Genomic DNA, 24,095 nt, shown 5'->3' with positions numbered 1-24,095 from the left:
CACAATAAACACATACAATTTTATGTCAATTTAAAAAATAAATTTGGAAGAAAAAGAACTGTCTTCCTTACCCATCACTTTCCTTTCTCTGACCCTGTTTCTCAGTTTTTCTTTATTCTCATCCCTAATATGTATTACTGTGTTTATTGTCTAATTTCCTCCTAGGAGGCAAACTTCTTGAGGCAGGGACTTTGTTTTGCTCATTGCCATATTTCCAGCACCTAGACTAGTGCTGGGCACACAGTTAGCCCTAAGTAAATACTTATTAAATGAGTAAGTCCTGCAGAGCCAAGCAGAAGCCATCAAAATCAAAGTCTTTTCTTAGAAAGATACAATTTTGGGAAACTGACATAATATAAAAACTCACTGAAATTACAGTCAGAAGATTCAGGTGTGAGTTCTGTTTCTGCTACTTCTAAATGGTGTGACAATAACTCCACAAGATTCCCAGAATCCTGTCTCTTTCATGCTAAGTGTCGTTTGTGGATCAATATCCCCATTTGGTGTATGTCTTGTAAAATGCATGACATTTTCTATGCTTAGGATGGGGTATCTCGTCATTGATACTCAGATTTCTCACATTTGGGGGACCCTGGAATTGCTCATCCCTTTGCACAGATACACTGAACTTGGGTCAATTATCAACTCTCAGTCTGTTAGGATACCTTGTGAATTTTAATACATATACCAGTGGCTTGAGTATACCTCACAAAGCTAGAATAAATCACATCACTATACCATGTTAGAAAAAAGATTTCATGGCCAGGTGCTGTGGCTCACACCTGTAATCCCTACACTTTGGGAGTCTGAGGCAGGTGAATCACTTGAGGTCAGAAGTTCGAGACCAGCCTGGCCAACATGGTGAAACCCTGTCTCTAGTAATAATAAAAAACAAAATTAGCAGGGTGTGGTGGTGTGTACCTGTAATTCCAGCTTCTCAGGAGGCAGAGGCAGGAGGATCGCTTGAACCCAGGAGGTGGAGGCTGCAGTGAGCCGAGATCGTGTCACTGCACTCCAGCCTGGATGACAGAGCGAGATCCCGTCTCCAAAAAAAAAAAAAAAAAAAAAAAAAGATTTCACTTGATGATGTGACATGATCAGTCATTATATATCCTTGATGTGCAGGTCAGGGTATAGACAGCACATAAGGAATAGCAAGGGCAGAGTGTCTACCACATGTTTGACCTCAAACCATTTTTTAATTCCTGGGCACACAAGAACATGTACTACCTTTTCCAGTCTCTTATGACCAATGGGAACTAGAACTGAGTTCTGGCCAATTGACTGTGGCAGAAAGTGATGTACACCCCTTCCTGGGCTGGCTCCTAAAGCCTCTTGCATGACACTTTGCTCTTTTGGTCTTATTTTTAGCTGTGAGTTAGTTAGAGGGGACCCAGAGAGGGATGCTCAGGTCCTAGGGCATGAATCTTCATCAGAAGAAAGCCTGGTTCCCTGAGCCACTGCATGGAGGGGAGGTGCCCAGGAGATCTGCCATCTAGGAACACATGCACTGCAACTTTTGTGAGTGAGAAATAAACTTTTATTAAGTCGCTAAGACTTCATGGCATATTTGTTAATACAGTAGCCAGTATCCCATGTCATTCACAACTCATACTGTGGATTTGTGACTTAGTTTTCTCTGTCATATATGCTTTATCTCTGCTGACTTCAAATGCAAAGTGGGATTACATAATAATTGAATGTGGAATATCCACTTTGATTTTCTCCTAATCTCCCTGGATATAAATCTTTTCAAATACCTGGTGCTTTTCTCTCTCAGAAACATTTCTATATTAGACCTTTATTAGTGATAACTATTCTCTTTTGTAACTTAAATCTGTTTTGATAACTTCTTAAGTCTTTTGTTGTTGTGGTCATGGTGGTTTTTAAATTCTAAGTGATTCTTTATCTTTGGCCAGGTGTGGTGGCTCATGCCTGTAATCCCAGCACATTGGGAGGCTGATGCAGGTGAACTGCTTGAGCTAAGGAGTTCAAGACCAACCTGGGCAACATGTTGAAATGTTACAAAAAATACAAAAATTAGCCAGGCATGGCGCCATAAACCTGGGCAACATGTTGAAATGTTACAAAAAATACAAAAATTAGCCAGGCATGGCGCCATATGCCTGTGGTCTCAGCTACTTGAAAGGCTGAGGTGGGAGGATCGCTTGTGCCCAGGAGGTCAAGGCAGCAGTGAGCTATGATTGTGCCACTGCATTCCAGCGAAGAGTGAGACCCTGCTTCAAAATAAATAAATAAATATAAAGTATCTTTTATACCACTATATAGCATTACCAAACTAGCTGCTTAAATATTTCTCCAAACAATAGCAACATGAAACAACCTCTAAAATATTTGGGGGTAAAGGAGCATGATATATGCAACCTACCCTCAAATGGTTCAGATACATACACCCATACACACACACACACACACACACACACACACACACACACACACACACACTTATAAAACAAATGGGGCAAAATGTTAATAGCAATGTGGGTAAACGGTATATGGTGTTATGTGTATTATACTTGCACATTTTTTTCTGTAAATTCAAAGAAACTTCTGAATATTTTTTTAGAAAAAAGTATTAGCACTATTACATTAATACTTATAGCTTTACTTGTAATGTTTTATCTGTGCAGTCTAAAAATTGTGGTACAATGGTTTTCTCTGATAATAGGCTTTTTAAAATTTTAAAGCAAAAACACAATTCTCTGGGTCCTTAATTTTCTGCTTTTCTCTCAAAGCTCTGATACAGTCTACGATACTGCTTAAATACTCTGAATTCTCTTTGAATGTAAAAAAAAAAAAAAAAAAGTGTATTATCCATACCAGTTAATATATTGTCAGCATAAGAAGAGAATATACTGATTTAGTGAAAACTTTGGGGGATCATGTTTTATAGAACTAGGAAGAAGAGTTTTCAAAAACTGGTCAACTGCAATTAACGGGAAGTTCACAAATTCAGAAGACTTTGTTACATTTTAATATAAATATGAATAAAATATATAATAAGGCTTGATTATGTTAATCACTCTGAGTTTCTCATATTCCAGACATCAAACAACAGTGTCCTTGAGCAGACTATAATTATTCCCTGTTCCACACTAGGTTGGGCATCAGCCAATAAATTATTTATAAATAAACTAGTATGTATGTTTCCTAAGCCATTAAAATAGAAAAACCATTAGCCAACCTATTTAAGAAAAAGCACTAATAAGAAATAAGGGCCAGGCATGATAGCTCACACCTGGAATTGCAGCACTTTTGGAGGCCAAGATGGGAAGATCACTTGAGGCCAGGAGTTTGAGACCAGCCTGGTCAACATAGCAAGACCTCATTTCTATTTAAATTTAAAAAAAAAAAGAAAAAAATATAACTACTTCAGGTAAAGTGGAAACTAGAAGAAAATGGAGAATATTTGATTTTAATTCAACTTAAATACATTTGAAAACCTGAATAAAAGAGACAATTTGTAGGATAACATGCATTGTAAAAACTGAACCCGGGCAAGACAGAAACTCTAAAAAAATTAATTACTATGGAAGAAATTGAAAAGTTCTAAAGGGGTACCCTTCCTCCCACCAAACCAAACCAAACCAAACAAAAAACAAAACCCAACACACCAGAACTAGATACTTGCAACGATGTATATTATATCTGCAAGGAATAGATAACTTTGAAGATAATTAAATTATTTCTCAGCAGAGAAAGGGTATTGATTGCTTTTAAGACATCAGCATAACTTTAATAGTAAAATCTGATGGTAAAAAGTATAACAAAAAGGAAATTTTAGGCCAATGTCATTTAAAGTTGATGCAAAATTATATGTAAACAAATAGAATTTAGGAGCATATTATAAGCATAATATGATTGAACATAGTTTATTCCAGGAATGAAAGGATAGCTTAATGCTAATCAGTCCCTTAATGCAACTCATCATAGTGATAAGTCAAAGGAGAAAATAATAATCATCTCCAAAGATACCAAAAAAAAGCTTTGGATAAAATTTATTACCCATTTTTGATATAGATTCTGAATCAAATGGGAATTGAGAGGTATTTCCCTAGCATGGGCAAATATTAATCTTAAATGGAAGGCCAGTATTGTATTTAAGAGTGTAAAATGAGACTTTCCATTTAAGTCAGGAAATGGATAGAAATTTCCATAATCCTCACTATTAACAGTGACATGTATATAATACAAATCAAAGGTATGCAAACAAGAAAGGAGGAGGCAAAGTGATTGTTATTTGTAGGTGGTGTTATTGTATGCCCCCAAATACCATGAAATGAACTGAAAAAATGATGAGAAACAGTAAGATAACTCAGTAAGGGAGCTGGGCATAAGATTGATATTCAAGGATAAAACTCCAGGGGGTAGCGAGATATACATGTAAAAAACAAACTATGTTGATATTTATTTTTTTGTCTCTAATAATATCAATTCCATGAGAAAAAGGATGTGATTGGCTTTGTTTATTGCTTTATCTCTAGTGCCAAAAAAGTGCCTAGCATATCATGGGCATTCAAAAAGTATTTCGTGAAACTAAGAAAGGGGCAAGATGGCCAACTAGAAACGCTTAGTACTTGTCCCTACCCCACAAGACAGTCCAAACAACGGATAAATAACTACATTTCGATAAAAATAACGAAAGGAGAGCGCCAGTGTACATCAAAGGAGTAGCAGAAACCTCGTAGAGCACAGAAATCTAGGATGGCCCCAGAGAGAATGGAAGGAAACCCCTGGCCTCCACCACCTCACCTCCCAGCTGGGCTCAGCCCTGAACCAGGAGGGACTTCTCCCTGTGAGGAAAAAGTAAGCAGGTGGACCCAAGCATCCCCCATCAACACCTTGGACACCTGTAGTCCTCACCAATGGGGACTCCTGCAGTCCTCACACACACTGAACTCAGCTGAAGGAGGTGTCAGGAGTCCACACAGTCGTGCTCCCTCCAGAAAAGAAGCCAACATGGTGCCTTGCCCCCTTTGACCCACATGGCTTCTATGCTTTGCAATCTTGGAATCAGAGCTACTGCTAGAGTATGATCTGCTCTGGGGGTGAGTGACCATGGCACTCTTCTGTGCCTAAGGGCTTAGCCACCATGGAGCCACCCCTGTTCAGTGGTTCAGCATCCCTGCGAGGAGTTTCTACCATACCCTACCCTGTGAGGCCAAGCTGCTGTAGGGCTACTCTATCTACCCTTCCCAGTGGTTGCTGCATCTTGTCAATTAGGGCCCAAAATAAAGCTGTGCACTGCCTCCCAGGAAAACAGTGGATTGACAAAGCAGCTTCATCTACCCCTCCCAGTAACTGCTACACCCAGCTCCCCCGTACCTGAGCTGAAATAGTGCCCTTCATCCTGGGGAAACGGTGCCTTGGCTGTCCAGCAGTCATGTCCCACCAGTGCCTGAGTTGAAGATGTGCCCTGCCTCCTGGGAAATGATGTCTTGGCCACTCAGAGCAGTCACATCTCCTGAGACTGAGCTGAAACAGCACATTGCCTCCAAAGGAATTAGTGTCCTGGTGAAGCTGGGCTGAGCTGATAGAAACCCTGCATCCCAGAGAAACAGCATTGACTGGGCTGAGACACCCTGGCCCGCATGCTAAACAACTAGTACCCTGCTTCCCTGGAGTCAAACTAGCTCCTTAGAGTCTGAGCTGCTGAGACAAACCCGTCACCAGGGCCAAATCTCCATAGCATCCCTTCTTTCCTGGAGCCAGGCCAGTGCTGTGCCCTGCCCTCAGGGTCAGAGACATAGCTATCATCTGGTCCCCTGGGCCTAACCTGCTGGAGGTTGCCTCAGAGTCACAGACCCTGGCTCTGTGGGTAATCTCTATCCAACTCTGCCTCAGAGTAAACCTATACCACAAGACCCAGTTGTTACAATAGGTTGGCAAGATCTTGAACCCAGGACATCAGGTTCACAGCTGCTCTGACACCTGTATCCTGGAGCCCAGTGCTGCTGCAGCTGCATATTGATCATGTCAGACCCAACAGCAAGAGGGATTCATTCAGCTAAGTCTGCCCATTGTGGGGAAAACATGATCAGGACAGTCTCAAAACTCTTGCCACCAAGAACCCTGGCAATCTATGCTACCACTGCTGCTGCCACAAACTCCTATAGCCTAGGCTGCTGAGACGTCATCTCAAATGTTGATTGCAGCTGAAGAATCTGTACAAAGACTATACCACTGAAGATACTTGGAACTAGCCACTACATCTTTTTCAGCTGGCATACTAAGACTCATTTGGAGGTGAAAATATGACCCTACCAAAGGAACACAATAACTCTGTGCAACCTCCAAAAAAAGGGAAATTTATAAATTGTCTGAAAAGGAATTAAAAATAATGGTCTTTAATAAACTCAGTGTGATACAAGAGAATACAGATAGACAGTTGAAAAAAAATCAGAGAAACAGTTCATGATCTCAAAGAGAAATTTAACAAAGAGATGGATATCTAAAAAAGAACCAATAGAAATCTTGGAGCTGAAGAATTTAATGAATGAAATGATAAACATACTATATAGAGCTTCAGCAGCAGACTAGATCAAGCAGAAGAAAGAATCTCTGAACTTGAAGATAGGTCTTTTGAAATTACCCAATAAGAGGGGAAAACAACAAAAACGAAACCCCCAAACAATAAAAAAGTGAAAACAGCCTATGGGAGTTCTGGGATACCATTAAATGAGAAAACATTTGCATTATGAGAGTTTCAGAAAAAGAAGAGACAAAGATAGGAACAGAAAGCTTACCTGTAATTATAAAATAATAGGTGAAAACTTCCCAAGTCTTGGAAGAGATACGAACATCCAGATTCATGAAGCTAACAGGTTCCCAAACAGACTCAACCTAGAGAGATCCTCACTGAGGCAAAGTGCAATTAAATGGTCAAAAGTCAAAAACAAAGTAAGAATTTAAAAAGCAGCAATGAGAAAAATGTCAAGTCATATATAAGGGAACTACCATTAGGCTGCAAACAGATGTCTCAGCAGAAACCCCAGAGGCCAAGAAAGAAGGGGATGATATTGAAAGTGCTGAAAGTCTTTCCTGAACAAGCAAAAGTTGAGGGAAGTCATTCCCCTACATCTTCCTTACATCAAATGCTTAAGGGAGTTCTTCAAGTAGAAATGAAAACATATGAAAGTACAACATTCACTGATAAGGGCAAATATATCAAATCCAGAGTAATAATGTTATGTTGCTCTGTAAATTATACACACATCTCTACTGTGAACCATTAACAAAACATCAGTCATAAGTCCTTATCTATCAATAAATACTTTGAATGTAAATGGATTGAAATCTCCAATCAAAAGACAGGTTTGCTGAATAGTTTAAAAAACAAGATCCAATGATATGCTTCTTACAAAAGCCTCACATTAACCTTAAGGACACACAGAGGCTGAAAATAAAGTGATGGAAGAAGATATTCCAGGCAAACAGTAACCAAAAGAGTAGGAGTGGCTGTACTTACATCAGATAAAAGAGACGCATTGGGGAAAGCACAGCTTGATAAATGGTGCTGAGAAAATTGGAAATAAAACTAGACTTCTATCTCTACAAAAATCAAATAAAAATGCATTAAAAACTTAAATGTAAGATCCAAAACTATGAAAGTATTATAGGAAAACCGTGGGGAGGTACTTCATGATATTGGCTTAGACAGTGTTTTTTGGATATGTCTCAAAAAAGTAGGCAAATAAGATTACATCCAATTAAAAAGATTCCATACTGAAAAAGAACAATCAACAGAGTGAGGAGACAACCTACAAAATAGAAGATAATATTTGCAAACTATTAATCTGACAAGAAGTTAATATCCAAAATATACAAGGAACTTAAACAGCTTAACAGCTAAAAAAAAATAAATAAAAGAAGTGCGAAAGACCTGAATAGACATTTCTGAAAAGATATATGAATGGCTAACAGTTATATGAAAAACTGCTCTCCATCACTAATTATCAGGGAAATACAAATAGAAACCACAGTGTGATATCACCTCAATCTGTTAAGATAGCTATTAGCAAAAAGACAAAAGATAGCAAGTGTTGGTGAGGATGTGGAGAAAAGGGAACCCTTGCACACTGTTGATGGCAATGTACATTAGTATAGCCATTATAGAAAACAGTATGGAGGTTTCTTCAAATATTAAAAATAGAACTACTGCATGATCAGTAATTCTACAGGGTATATATCTGAAGAAAATATAATGAATGTCACAGAGTTATCTTCACTTCTATATTTACTGAAGCACTACATATTCGCAATAGCCAAGATATGGAACCAACCCAAGTGTCCATCAATGGATGAATAGTTAAATAAAATGTGACAAATCTACACAATGAAATACTACTCAGCCATAAAAGAGAATGAAATCCTGTCATTTGCAACAACATGAATAAACCTGGAGGACATTACATTAAGTATGCCAGGTCCAGAAAGACAAATACTGAATGATCTCACTTATATACATAATATAAAAAAGTTCATCTCATAAAAGTAGAGAATAGAATAGTGGATAGCAGTGGCTGAGGAGGGTAGTGGGAAGGAGGGGTTGGGGGAGGTTGTGCAAAGGACACAAAGTTACTGTTAGGAGAAAATAGTTCCTGTGTTCTATTGCACATTAGGTTGACTATAGTTACCAATAATGTATATTTCAAAGTAGATAGAGGATTTTGAATGTTTTCACCACAAAGAAATAAATGTTTGAGATGATGGATTTACTTACCCTGATTTGATGATTATACAGCATATACATGTGTCGAAACATCATATACCCCATAAATATGTACAATTATTAAGTGTCAATTAAAAGTAGATTAAAAAGATACATAATTTTTCTAATAGAAAAAACCTGAAAGCAACAACAATATCCATTAGCATTAGTGGGAATCTGATTATGTTTTAAAAACAAGATGTATTTCTGAACTAATATATAAAACCCTCCAAAAGAATATTAAAGTAAGGCACTAGGGCATATACAACTGTACTATACTTAACAGGACGAAAATAATACAAAACATGTTCTCTTTAACAATGAAATTATTAGAAATCAACAATAGAAAAAGATTTGGGAAATTCCAAACGTTGGAAGAATCAACACTTTTCTAAGTAACCTATAGGTCAAAAAAGAAATTACAAGGGAAATAAAATATCTTGGACTGAGTGAAAAAGGAAAACACAGCATAGTAAAATTTATGGAATTTAGCTAAAGAAGCAGTTGGAGTGAAATTTATAGCTGTAAGTGATTTTGTCAGAAAGAAATGGAATCATTAATCCTCTAAGCTTCTGCCTCAAGAAGACAGAAAAGGAAAAGTAAATCAAACAAGAAGTAAGTTGGAGAGAAAAAACTATAACTACCAGAGTGGAAAATGTTCAAATGGAAAACAGAAAATCAGCAATTTCAAAAGTTGGTTCTTAAAAAGGAATTACATAAAATTTTATTAAAAACTTTATGCTAATTCAACAACTTAGATGAATTGTAAAAATTTCTAGAAGTACATAAATTACCAAAACTGATTTAAGAAGAAAACATTAAATCAGGAAAAGAAGTGGAATTAACAACTAAAAATCTTCCTACAAATAAAAGCTCAGAGCAGATGACTTCACTGGTGAATTCTATCAGACTTTTAAGGAAGAAATAATATCAACCCTACACAAACTCTTTCAGAAAATAGAGGGAGAGGGAACACTTTCCTACTCATTTTATGAAGCCGCTATTATCCTGACACCAAAGCCAGAGAAATACATCATATGAAAAGAAAACAGAAAAATCTTCCCCGAAACAGGTTAAAAAAATCCTTAACAAAATATGACCAAGCGAAATTCAGCAACATACACAAAGTTATATACCATGATCAAGTAGGGTTGTTATTCCAGGAATGTTAAATGAGTTCAATATCTAAATATCATGTTATATAATATACCATATTAAAAAAGGACAAAAACTACAGGATCATCCCAATAACTGCAGCAAAAATATTAGATAAAAACTAAGACCCATTGATTATTTAAATTTCCAGCAAACCAAGAATAGAAGACAACTTTCTCTACCTGATGAAGGGCATATAAAAATCCTGCCCTAAAATCAGATGTAATGATGCAAGACTAACATTTTCTTTCTAAAATTGGTGACAAGGTAAGGATGTCTGCTCACCTCTCTTGTACTCAATATCATTCTGGGAAGTTCAAGCAAGTGTAATAATGCAAGGAAAAGAAGTCAAAGGCATACAAATTGGAAAGGAAGAAGTGAAACTGTCTTTATTACCAGATGGTATAATAACTACATAGAAAATATGGAGTCTACAAAAAAACCTCCAGACTTAAAAAGTCAGTTTAATAAAATTGCAGTGTACAAAATCAAAAATGAAAAACAAATGCATTTCTATATATTAGCAATAAACAACCTGAAAAGACATAAAACAATTCTATTGACAATAACATCAACAAGAATAAAATAGCTAGAAATAAAATGAACAAAAGTACAAGATCTGTACATTGAAAACTACAAACTATTGCTGAGAGAAATTAAAGATCCAAATAAGTGAAGAGATATACTACCTATGAATTAAAAGGTTCAGTGTTGACAATTTTCCACAAATAGTTCTGTAGATTCAATGTAACACCCAAATCTCAGCAGGCCAAATAATTAAAAAGGCAATCCTAGGCCAGGCACAGTGACTCATTCCTGTAATCCCAGCTCTTTGGGAGGTAGAGGCAGGAGGATTGCTTGAGCCCAGGAGCTCTAGACAACCCTGGGAAACACAGTGAGACTTCATCACTAAAAGAACACATAAAAAGCCAGGTACAGTGGCATGTGCCTGTAGTCCTACCTACTGGAAAGGCTGAGGTGAAGGATCACTTGAGCCCAGGATTTTGAGGCAGCAGTGAGCTATGATTGCACCACTGTACTGTAGTTTAGACAACAGAGTGAGACCCTGTCTCTTAAAAAACAAAAACAAAAACAAAAATGAAAAAACAATCCAATACTAGAATGTCTATGGAAATGCCAAGGACCTAGAGTAGCCAAATTATTCTGAAAAAGGAGAAAAAGTTGGAGGACTAACACCTCTGCTTTCAAGACTTAATAGAAAGCTAAAGTAACATAGAGAGCATGGTATTAGCACAAGAATAGACAAACAGATCAATGGAATGGAATAGGGCATCTAGAAATAAACCTCCACATTTATGCTAATTCATTTTTGACAAAAGTGTCAAGGGAATTCAATGAAAAATAGCTTTTTCAACAAATGGTGCTAGAGTGATTGTTGGATATATATAAGCAAAAAAACAAAAGAAGTTAGGCCCCTAATTCACAGTATACACAAAAATTATCTTAAAATTGTTTATAGACCTAAATAAATGAGCTAAAGGTTTACAATTTTTAGAAGAAAACACAAGAAATCTTGGGTCAGGAGATTTCTTAGATATAACACCAAAAGAAGGATCCATACAAGAAAAAAAACACTTGGGCCAGGCATGGTGGCTCACGCCTGTAATCCCAGCACTTTAAGAGGCCGAGGCAGGTGGATCACGAGGTAGGTCAGGATATTGAGACCATCCCGGCCAACATGGTGAAACCCTGTCTCTACCAAAAATACAAAAAAGTAGCCAGGCATGGTGGCATGCACCTGTAATTCCAGCTACTCGTGAGGCTGAGGCAGAAGAGTCACTTGAACTCAGGAGGCAGAGCTTGCAGTGAGCCAAGATCACACCACTGCACTCCAGCCTGGGCAACAGAGCAAGACTCCATCTCAAAAAAAAGAAAAAAAATTGATAAATTGGATTTTAACAGAAACACTTGTGTGCCTCAAAGGCACCACTAAGAAAGTGAAAAGACAAGCCATAGACAGAAAATACCTGCAAATCACATAGCTTATAAAGGAAGAACTTTTATAACTTAATAAAACTTAAAAGGACAGCACAATATAGGCAAATTATTTGAATAGACATACTACCGAAGATATATGAATGCTAATAAACACATGAAAACATGGCAAACATGTAAAAGGATTAGAGAAATGTAAATTAAAACCACATAAAGATGTCACTACATGCTCATTAGAATAACAATAAAAAAGACTGATTATATCAAATGTGGGCAACAATGGGCAGCAATTGGAAATTTGTACAACAGCTGTTTTGGAAAACGTTCTATTTCTTAACAATTTAAATATATATTCTTCTTACAGTTGAGCAATACCACTCCTAGGTATCTACCCAAGAAAATGAAAACATAAGCACACACAAACACGTGTATCCAAATGTTCATAACAACATGATTCATAAACGTCAAAACCCGAAAACAACTCAAATGTCCATACACTAATCAATGGACATGAAAATGGAGTGGATCTGTACAATGGAATACTAAGCAGCCATAAAAGAAACAAACCACTTAAACCTGCACCGACACAGGGAACTCTCACCAGCATTAAGCTAAGTAAAATATTACATACTGTATGATTCCATTTATGAAAACTTATAGAAAGATAAAACTATTCAGAAAGCATATTAGTGGTTACCTGGGGTTTGAGGGAACTCTGGATGATGGATGTTCTAAGGATTATGATGATTGTTGCACAACTATATCATTTTAGCAACTTACTGAGCATACACTTACACTGGTGAGTGTTGTGTGGCATGTAAATTATACCACATGGTGTATGTAAAACAAATACCAAATAACCAAGGTATTTTAAAGTAACACACATGTATCCCATCTACATTAAACTTACTATATATATTCACACATGTGCTAGCAGACCATAAACTTTCTGTGACTACATACAATATGTTTGCCTCAGGGAGAAAGGACTGAAAGTCTGGGATAGGACAGAAAATTACTTTCATTTTATACTTGTTGACATTATTTGCTTTAAAAAAGTGAAACCATGTACATTATTACTTTATAAATTAAAAACTCTAGTAAATAATTAAAAACAGCCGACCACCCATAGTCCTGATATAAGGACCCAGGCCTGCAACTCAGCTCTTGAGTCTGCTTATCTCAACGAGGTCATAGGCACTTCTGAGTAGCCCATAATAAGATAAAGTGAATTTCGCCACCTAAGCATGGTGCTAGTTCCTATTAATTTCAGAGAGATCAGTGCAAATTGTGGGAATCAGGGTAAACTCAAGAGGTTTTCAACTAGAAGTACTTTAAGCATCACAGCATACTGCATTTTGCTATGCTAGGCAAAAAACGAAAAGCAAGTCCCTCATCCCCAAACACAACCCAAATGCAAAGACCACTTTGATTACTTGTGGAGTAAATGGGGGGTAAAGGAAAAGTGAGAATAGGGTAGCCTAGCTGATAGCAGGCATACAATACATGTTTTTAGAAAAGGACAAATTACCATAATGTAAATTAGGGATTTCAAAGTACATTTTTTTCTGCTATGTCATGCTTTTAGAAGAAGCTGTATATAAAAAATGTGTCCAAATTTGTTACTATGAATCATACAGTAGATACTGCACAGTGATTTTGTGATACCCTTTAATATCAAGAACTTGTTCCAAATATTTGATTTTCAATTGGACACTATGAAGATATGACTGTTTAATTAGGAATGTTTAATCTTAAGCAATGCAAGAAATTAAAATACCCTGCCAACATTTAATTATCAGAATTCAACTGCTATTTTGTAACAATGCGTTGAGAAGGTCACATTTAAGATTATTTTGCTATCATATGAATTTCCCTTTTAGTACAGGAACCTAAGACTTTATAGAGTGCAGCTCACAAATGCCTGGTGTTTGCTGTCCGTTTCCAGACAAGGAATCAACAATGTAATACTTCCTTGAAGGAAAAACACCTGCAGAGAGGGCCAAATAAATCATAAAAGGTGCTACTTTCTTTCAGCTTTGAGTGCCTTCACTTGCTTTTCAAACTGACAGTTTCAGGCTGTTTTGAGCGCTTTGAATAGGCAACCACATGTTGGTCACATGTGTGTCCTGAGTTCCTCATTGTCCTGTTCCTTTTGACCCATCCATGCTGAAGCTTCAGTATTAATTTAGACTCGCCAGACATTTAGTGAGCAGATGTTGGGCTACAACACTACCATTGGGTTAGGTAGTAGTATTATCCCATTGCAACAGATGACACGGCTGAGGCTCATTGACTTTCAGTGTCCTAAGTCCACAAATTGGCAAATAGGAAAACCAGGGCTTAGCCTGATCCTTTTCCTTTACACTCTTTCTTCGAGATAGTATTCTCTTTATCTATGGCCCCTTCCCTCCCTTTTCTCTCCAGGTTCACTGGTCATCCAGAGCAAAGCAGAAGAGATGTGGAGAAGGGGCCCTGTGCTTTACCCCATTCCCTTCCCCACAGAGAAGGTAGAGGGGAAGAAACATTCAGGGCTCAGAGCTTCTACCACACTTGGCCCTGTTCCTATTTCCATACTTTGCCCACGACACTCAGCCCAGAACTTCAGCCCTCACCCTGTTGTTACTTTCTTCTTAGATCATGGGAGGTACTATGGGTAATTGTTTCTAGAGCAGTCCCTGCAGTAGCAGAAGTGTCCTGAACAACATCATTCCAAACTTTGAAAAGATTTTTCGACAGCAGCACAGCTCTCAGAGCTCTCACAGTTCATGGTCCTTCTGAGTATTGTCAAGACTGTGCTTGGGCTTGGGAGGGGTTGAACCAGCTTCCACCTGCTAGCCTGGAAACCTAAGCACGATTCAAAGTATTGCTTCCATCGGAAAAGCAGGTTTCTTAATTAAATCAATGGGAAACCAGTTTGAGTTCTCCACGACTGATACATGAATGAACTTTTGAAACAGAATACATTCATACTTGGGGATTTAATCTTTACCCTCCAACTTTCTATCAATATGTTTGTAAGACTGAAAGAACTATTATTGTGTTTAATACAAAATAGAAAAAGACGTATTCTCAGAATTCAAAAAACACAGCTTCCTTTAATTCATATTTTTCTCTCTTACTCTTTAAGCTTTATTTTTTAAAGTATAATTTCATTCAACTCCAAGGAAATCTCCATTTTAACAATATTATTAAAGGATCCTACTATTTTACCCATATATTTTATTGCGGAGCCAGTGTTTGTCTTACCTCCTCGATGGATAATCAAAGACGTTTCGCTTCCAATGGGACAGTCCTTAAGTATATCCACTACTTCTGTATGGCTCAGGTTCTGTACATTCTGCTGGTTGATCTCAACAATGAGGTCACCTTCACACAGGCCAGGGCATCCCTGAATGTCAAGTATTTGTTTCACTCGCTGTCCTGTAGGACTGTCGGCAATAGTGAAGCCAAAGCCCTGGGCACCTTTCACAATGGTTAAGGTCATAAGTTCAGCTTGGGTGGCCCCAGATGAAGCCATAGACACATTGTCATCATGGACGGGCGGTGGATATGTGCCATCTAGCTGACCATCAGCTGGAATGGAGTGCAAAGAATGAGGCGGCCGATCTGTTATATCTGGAACTGACTGTGAGGTCCGAGAAATGTATTCCAAATATGTTTCATAGTTGTGTCTTCCATTGACCATCACTGGAGGTGGCCTCTCCATTATTGCAAGGGGTGGCACCATGCTGTTAGCAGGGTCTTCAGGATCAAAGGGCAAAGGGTAGCCACGACACAACACCAGGTTGACACTCTGACCAATAGGAACAGACTGGAAAAGTTTGACAACATCTGCATGAGTGTGTCCAAGGACACAAACTTCATTAATATAGACAATGACATCACCTGTAAGAAAAAAAGAGATTGACAACATGAGGTAAGTTCAATTAACATCGACATAGAGAAATGGAATTATTTATGAGACTAGTGAGAGGTGCTGTTTCTCAGTAAGCAGTGAGAAAATCAATTAGAATATACTTAAAATCACTGTAGGTGACTCAAGGTTACAACAGGACTGCCAACAAATATAATGATCAAATGCTGAAAAAAAGCTACTTGGTTATTCTTGAAGTTCAGAAACAACTTCATATTCAGAAAGAAAGGCTCTGAGAGAAAAGGTTAGAAGAATTTGTACCTTGAAGAAGCACATTCTCTATGCTTCTTTTTCATCTTATTTTCCATCTTCGGTGTAATTCAGTTAATAGAATTTTCAAACTATTGAGAAGTAGTGGTCATGAGTTTTAGATGAAAAAGAAAGCCCTACCATTTTTTTGTATAAGTTTAATAAGTCAATTGCCTTTTTTCTCTTTTATGGAAGAGAAAAAATTTGCCCATTTATTAATTTTTTTCCATCTATAGCAGGTAATTACAAAGCTTCCATGTATATGCAAGCAAAGGTCAAGAGTGCAGGTTTTGGGATTGGGGAGCTGGGTTGACATCTTGGCTCAACTATTTAACAGATACGCAATATTGACCAAGTTACCCTCTTTGAGCCACAGTTCCTCATTTGTAAAGTTGTGAGAATGAAATGACATAATGTAGGAAAAGTACTTGGCATAGTGTGCAACACACAGTGCTCAATAAACGTAGACTATTATTAATATGATTGTTGTTAAAATAGGATGGAAGAGATTTGAGACCGTTGGTCTCAAACAGAAAGCTGCCATAGTTCATCCTCTGATCTTAGATAAACTAATATTTCTGCGGATCATTTTCAATAAAGGCACTTGTCCTTTCTCCCCAGTGAACTATCACAGATTTTCAGAGGTCTACTGGTTAGAGGCTAACTTTAGATTAGAAATGCCCTGAATGCAAATTATTCATTATAAAATATGTTCAGAGAAATATTTTTTCCTGCTTAAAATGCAGAAAATCATGGCTGTTTGAGATAAATGTTTAAAAAAATTTTCAATTATGTATGAATAACAATTTTATTTTTGGAGAACTATTTTATCATGGATTGTTATTTTTATCTTCACAAACCATAATACTTGAAAATTGAACTTGCAAATTGAGATTGTGCCTGACTATGCTGAGGAGTATATTAGGGATGAAAAGACATGTTTTCACAGATTGTCAAATAAACAACTCAGAACACATCAGTTTATCAGGATAATTCTGGAATGGGAGGTGCAAATGGCTAGGGATTTCATTCTGAGACATTCTTGCCCAGCAAGCTTGCAAACATCAAAAATGAAAAACAGAGTTGAACTTTTAGAGTTGACTGCTTTTCTGGTCTTTTGTAGGTGTATAACATAAAATGAATAAAACAATTAACAGCATTGTCTTAATTAACAGTCCCTCTTCCCAAATTGACAGAAAGGTCAAGCAGACATTTTCAGGGATCCAGATTAGGTCTGCCTCTAGAAAATGTCACAACCTATGTGATTGGTCAGATGAAACTTCACTTTTCCATAATGTCTATCAGGGAGGGTACTGATGTGGAGGCTGGAACGTGGGTCCATGGCTCAGAACTGAATTGGAGTGGACATTCCCTCACTGCTATTATAATTCCTCATCAGCCTGTGACAGCTGGGGATGCTTTGGGCATCGTTTTTAATTGATTCTGTTCATCTCAGTATCCCAGAGAAGTGTCTAATTCAGATAGACTATTTTTTTCTCTTCCTGTTTCTTTTAGTTTCAATGTTATATTATTTTCCACATTTAAAAGGTTGAAAGAACAACAAATACTTGTATACTAACATCCAACTTAATGACTGGAACATTGCTCGTTTTAGTTGAATCCCCGTGGCTAGCACCTCTCCCCCAACTTGCTTTCCTTTACAGCCCTTTCCAAGGTAACCATTGTCCTACTTGAGGTTTGTTATTTACATATACTTTATAGTTTATATCATATCTAGGTGTCCATAAAAATAATCTCTAAATAGTATCTAATCCCTAAATAATAATCCCTGGAAAGTATTTTTACATATTTTAAGCCTTTTGTAAACGGTATATATTTTAATATTCTATAACTTTTCTTAAAATATGTTTCTGATATTTATTTTGATACTTGTGCCTCTAGTTCATTAGTTTTCATCATAATATAGTATTTATTGATGGCTATATTACTACTTAATAACATTCATCCATTCTTTTGTTAATGGACACTGGAGTTATGACAAATTTGTGGCTATTGAAAATAACTCTGCCATGAACCCTGTGCTGGCACAGACCATGTGCATCTTCAACTTTGTTAGATAATGGCAAACAGCTGACAAAAGAGGTCATATCAATTGACACTCCCATCGGTAGTGTGTTGAAATTTTCATTGCTTTACATCTGACATAGTACTTGGTATTCTCATACTTAATTTTTACTAATCTAATGGATGTGATCATAGTTTTGATTTGCATTTCCCAGACTGCCAGTGAGGGTGAGCATCTTTTCATGTTTATTGGCCTTTTGGATTTTCTCTTAGGTATGCCTCGTTTCCTCAATCCTCCTATTCAGTGAGTTTTTTTTGTTTTTTTAAACTCATTGACTATTTTTGATGTCTACTTTCATTCTTGATCCAACATTCTCCTTAGGTTTAGGAGGCTGTTAAGGTATAGTAGAGATCACATGGGATATGAGGTTGAAAGACTTTGGTCTGAGTTCTAGTTTCATCACTTATTAGCTGTGTAACTTTCCCAAACTGGCTTCAATCCTCTGTGACTCCGATTCTTTAGAAGTAATGATGAGCAATAGTAACAGCAGCTTATTGTTCTATGGGAAACAACGAATGAGATCATACAGGTGAAACGGTTTCTAAGCTACAAATTATTATGCAACAGATGATTGCTATTTCAGTAATTACTATTTGTCCTTCGTTATGTTCTTCCATAAAATCAGGACAGTCCTACCAAGATATTCCCACAACAGTTACAGTCAAAGATGATTGTGGAAATGATGAGTTTCTGAATGGCCAAGTAAAAGTGAGAAAGGAAACAAATGCCACTTCCTCTAATGCTCTCCCAAACTTTAATCATTGTTAACAGACTCCTTAGTCCCCAAGCGTGCTCTCTCCTTCCCTCTGCTCTGCCAGAATTTCATAGGAAAAAAGAACTAAGGGTCATGTTGAAAGCTCTCAAGGTTCCCTGCCAGGTCTAAAGAGTAGTTGTTTGAATTATAGTGATTAATGTTATCTATTTTTGAGTTTTAATGTGATCTTGCTATTTAGAAACAGAGTGAGAACTATTTGTGTTTCTTAGACTGCCTTTTACAATTTATGGGTATTTTCCACTCACAGCAATTTTTCAAGTCATCAGGCAAGTGAGAAAGAACCCTGCAACAATATCTTTATGAAGATAGAAGATTTCTGAATGCAAAAGATGAGTGACCAGTTATCACAGGACAAAACTATATAACAACTTGACAGTACTCAACTGTCCACTTAAAAAAAAATATAGATGTCTAGACAATAAGTCATGGCCAAAACTCTTGTAGATGGGGATGTCAGCAAACATTTGCTTGTTCAGATAGAATTCATTGGGTAGAATATTTATAGACTGTGCTGTATAAATGTCATTTACATGTCGTGAAATAAAAATATAAGACACCTGGTATATGTCATCTGACAGTGCCATGCCAAGTCCTCAGACAGATTGGGTTTAAGAGCATAGAAAGGGACGTCATCAGGAAGACTGGCTCTGGCCCTAACCTGTTGGCCTACTTGAGAGGGAGAATTGGAAGAGACACTTGATCTCCCCATCTCTCAATTTCTTCTTTTATAAAATGAGAATAAAAATATCTCCTCCGTTTCCTCTTTTGCAGAGCTACTGTGAAAATGAGATCATCCTTGTGAAAATACTTATAATTTTATAAAATTTTTCTGCATAAAAATAAGAAGATACATTTCTTTTGAAAGCTAAGCATATATTTTCATTACTATATTGCTGGAAAGTTTACTTTGTTTCCTAAATGGTCATTCACTTCAGGCCATATTTAGGTTAGTTTTAGGCCTGTTGGTCAGATTGAGTGTGAGTGATGAGTTAGGTGTCCCACAGGCCTGGTCTCAAACAACCTGAATGCCATTTATGGAATTTCAAAGTGCAAGTGAGGTAGAATGAGTTTGTTGAAGCAGGAGCTTTAAAACTGCTGTCCTGTATGAAAAGATGTTCTAAGATAATTTTTTCTTTCTTAGTCATGGGAATCAAAATACAGAATAGGATACATCATCATTTTGGATAAAATAGGGCACTCTACATAAAGCATTGCTTTAATTAGTTATTTTTATACCTCTTTCCTCTACCCCCGCATTCTTTGAGTCACTGTGGCCTACAGAATCTTCCTTTTCAACATCTCTCACTTACCACTCCCTCTCTGCCTTCCTTAAACACCACCTTGGACCAGACTAATTTACTTCCTAGTCAATTCTCATCTTATAGTCTACTCTATTAAGTTCAAACTACTTGATCTCTTGATCAACTGTTTAAGTCTTTCCAACTTATCTTTGTCTTCACCACCCAATAAGTTATTCTTGTGAAGCTGGTATCTTCACTACTCACAACTTATAAATTGTTACTTGCCTCTAGTTAAATTCTGCTATCCCTTTACCCTCAAGTGCACTTCCTTTCTATGTATGAATTCATGCCTACTAATTCATTTCCTTCCTCACGTCTTCAAAGGTATCTTTCATCACTCCTCCTGACATTGCTCCTATCTCATGTCTGAGGCTTGCAAATGCATCTCAGACTTTGTTCCTTTGTGGGAGTTCTACCCGTTCCAAGATTTCTCTGCACTATATACAGAGCATCGTTACTATGTTGAGAATTCTTCAGGTATTTAGGATAGATTCTCACTGAATAAAGGATGGAAAGATTTAGTCAGAGGAAACCAGAAAAGATTTCATAGCTAAATGTACTACCTCCAGTTTAGTGTTTCTAACTTCTGTTTTTGCCAAGTTACCCAGATTTTTTTTTTTTATTATACTTTAAGTTCTAGGGTGCATGTGCACAACGTGCAGGTTTGTTACATATGTATACATGTGCCATGTTGGTGTGCTGCACCCATTAACTCATCATTTACATTAGGTATATCTCCTAATGCTATCCCTCCCCCCGTCCCCTCCCCACAATAGGCCCTGGTGTGTGATGATCCCCTTTCTGTGTCCAAGTGATCTCGTTGTTCAGTTCCCACCTATGAGTGAGAACATGCGGTGTTTGGTTTTCTGTTCTTGTGAAAGTTTGCTCAGAATGATGGTTTCCAGCTGCATCCATGTCCCTACAAAGGACACGAACTCATCCTGTTTTATGGCTGCATAGTATTCCATGGTGTATATGTGCCACATTTTCTTAATCCAGTCTGTCATGATGGACATTTGGGTTGATTCCAAGTCTTTGCTACTGTGAATAGTGCCGCAATAAACATATGTGTGCATGTGTCTTTACAGCAGCATGACTTATAATCCTTTGGGTATATCTCCAGTAATGGGATGGCTGGGTTCAAATGGTATTTCTAGTTCTAGATCCTTGAGGAATCACCACACTGTCTTCCACAATGATTGAACTAGTTTACAGTCCCATCAACAGTGTAAAAGTATTCCTATTTCTCCACATCCTCTCCAGCACCTGTTGTTTCCTGACTTTTTAATGACTGCCATTCTAACTGGTATGAGATGGTATCTCATTGTGGTTTTGATTTGCATTTCTCCGATGGCGAGTGATGATGAGCATTTTTTCATGTGTCTGTTGGTTGTATGAATGTCTTCTTTTGAGAAGTGTCTTCATATCCTTTGCCCACTTTTTGATGGGGTTGTTTTTTTCTTGTAAATTTAATTGAGTTCTTTATAGGTTCTGGATATTAGCCCTTTGTTAGATAAGTAGATTGCAAAAATTTTCTCCCATTCTGTAGGTTGCCTGTTCACTCTGATGGTAGTTTCTTTTGCTGTGCAGAAGCTCTTTAGTTTAATTAGATCTCAGTTGTCAATTTTGGCTTTTATTGCCATTGCTTTTGGTGTTTTAGACATGAAGTCCTTGCCCATGCCTATGTCCTGAATGGTATCACCTAGGTTTTCTTCTAGGGTTTTTATGGTTTTAGGTCTAACAGTCTCTAATCCATCTTGAATTAATTTTTGTATAAGGAGTAAGGAAAGGACCCAGTTTCAGCTTTCTACTTCTGGCTAGCCAATTTTCCCAGCACCATTTATTAAATAGGGAATCCTTTCCCCATTTCTTGTTTCTCTCAGGTTTGTCAAAGATCAGATGGCTGTAGACGTGTGGTATTATTTCTGAGGACTCTGTTCTGTTCCATTGGTCTGTATATCTGTTTTGGTACCAGTACCATGCTGTTTTGGTTACTGTAGCCTTGTAGTATAGTTTGAAGTCAGGTAGCGTGATGCCTCCAGCTTTGTTCTTTTGGCTTAGGATTGTCTTGGCAATGCTGGGTCTTTTTTGGTTCCATATGAACTTTAAAGCAGTTTTTTCCAATTCTGTGAAGAAAGTCATTGGTAGCTTGATGGGGATGGCATTGAATCTATAAATTACCTTGGGCAGTATGGCCATTTTCACAATATTGATTCTTCCTATCCATGAGCATTGTTCTTCCATTTTGTTTGTATCCTCTTTTATTTCACTGAGCAGTGGTTTATAGTTCTCCTTGAAGAGTTCCTTTATATCCCTTGTAAGTTGGATTCCTAGGTATTTTATTCTCTTTGAAGCAATTGTGAATGGGAGTTCATTCATGATTTGGCTCTCTGTTTGTCTGTTACTGGTGTATAAGAATGCTTGTGATTTTTGCACATTGATTTTGTATCCTGAGACTTTGCTGAAGTTGCTTATCAACTTAAGGAGATTTTGGACTGAGACAATGGGGTTTGCTAAATATACAATCATGTCATCTGCAAACAGGGACAATTTGACTTCTCCTTTTCCTAACTGAATACCCTTGATTTCTTTCTCTTGCCTGATTGCCCTGACGAGAACTTCCAACACTATGTTGAATAGGAGTGGTGAGAGAGGGCATCCCTGTCTTGTGCCAGTTTTCAAAGGGAATGCTTCCAGTTTTTGCCCATTCAGTATGATATTGGCTGTGGGTTTGTCATAAATAGCTCTTATTATTGTGAGATACGTTCCATCAATACCGAATTTATTGAGAGTTTTTAGCATGAAGGGCTGTTGAATTTTGTCAAAGGCCTTTTCTGCATCTATTGAGATAAACATGAGGTTTTTGTCTTTGGTTCTGTTTATATGCTGGATTACGTTTATTAATTTGCATATGTTGAACCAGCCTTGCATCCCAGGGATGAAGCCCACTTGATTGTGGTGGATAAGCTTTTTGATATGCTACTGGATTTGGTTTGCCAGTATTTTATTGAGGATTATTGCATCGATGTTCATCAGGGATATTGGTCTAAAATTCTCTTATTTTGTTGTATCTCTGTCCGGCTTTGGTATCAGGATGATGTTGGCCTTGTAAAATGAGTTAGGGAGGATTCCCTCTTTTTCTATTGATTGGAATAGTTTCAGAAGGAATGGTATCAACTTCCCCTTGTACCTCTGGTAGAATTCGGCTGTGAATCTGTCTGGTCCTGGACTTTTTTTGGTTGGTAGGCTATTAATTATTGCCTCAATTTCAGAGTCTGCTATTGGTCTATTCAGGGATTCAACTTCTTCCTGGTTTAGTCTTGGGAGAGTGTAAGTGTCCAGGAAATTATCCATTTCTTCTAGGTTTCCTAGTTTATTTGCGTAGAGGTGTTTATAGTATTCTCTGATGGTAGTTTGTATTTCTGTCGGGTTGGTGGTGATATCCTCCTTATCATTTTTTATTGCGTCTCTTTGATTCTTCTCTCTTTTCTCTTTATTAGTCTTGCTAGCGGTCTATCAGTTTTGTTGATATTTTCAAAAAACCAGCTCCTGGATTCATTGATTTTTTTGGAGGGTTTTTTGTGTCTCTATCTCCTTCAGTTCTGCTCTGATCTTAGTTATTTCTTGCCTTCTGCTAGCTTTAGAATGTGTTTGCTCTTGCTTCTCTAGTTCTTTTAATTGTGATGTTAGGATGTCAAGTTTAGATCTTTCCTGCTTTCTCTTGTGGACATTTAGTGCTATAAATTTCCCTCTACACACTGCTTTAAATGTGTCCCAGAGATTCTGGTATGTTGTATCTTTGTTCTCACTGGTTTCAAAGAACATCTTTATTTCTGCCTTCATTTTGTTATGTACCCAGTAGTCATTCAGGAGCAGGTTGTTCAGTTTCCATGTAATTGAGTGGTTTTGATTGAGTTTCTTAGTCC

The 24,095-nt window shown here is 37.4% G+C and overlaps 1 protein-coding gene across 36 annotated transcripts in view; it reads right to left on the bottom strand.

The window, feature by feature from the left end:
• Nucleotides 1-24,095, bottom strand: part of MAGI2 (membrane associated guanylate kinase, WW and PDZ domain containing 2) — a 1,469,004-nt gene that overhangs the window by 223,270 nt on the left and 1,221,639 nt on the right. For all 36 annotated transcript variants that reach the window (XR_006696500.2, XM_045387570.2, XM_045387574.2 and 33 more), the window contains one exon: nt 15,092-15,730. Coding sequence is in view for 35 of the 36 variants with exons in the window: in XM_045387570.2 (XP_045243505.2) it covers nt 15,092-15,730 (639 nt within the window). In the remaining variant the exon portion in view is untranslated. The remainder of the gene's footprint in view (nt 1-15,091; nt 15,731-24,095) is intronic.

Source organism: Macaca fascicularis, chromosome 3 (assembly GCF_037993035.2).
Source record: "Macaca fascicularis isolate 582-1 chromosome 3, T2T-MFA8v1.1".
Classification (NCBI taxonomy): domain Eukaryota; kingdom Metazoa; phylum Chordata; class Mammalia; order Primates; family Cercopithecidae; genus Macaca; species Macaca fascicularis.
This window is presented reverse-complemented; position numbering and strand designations above follow the sequence as displayed.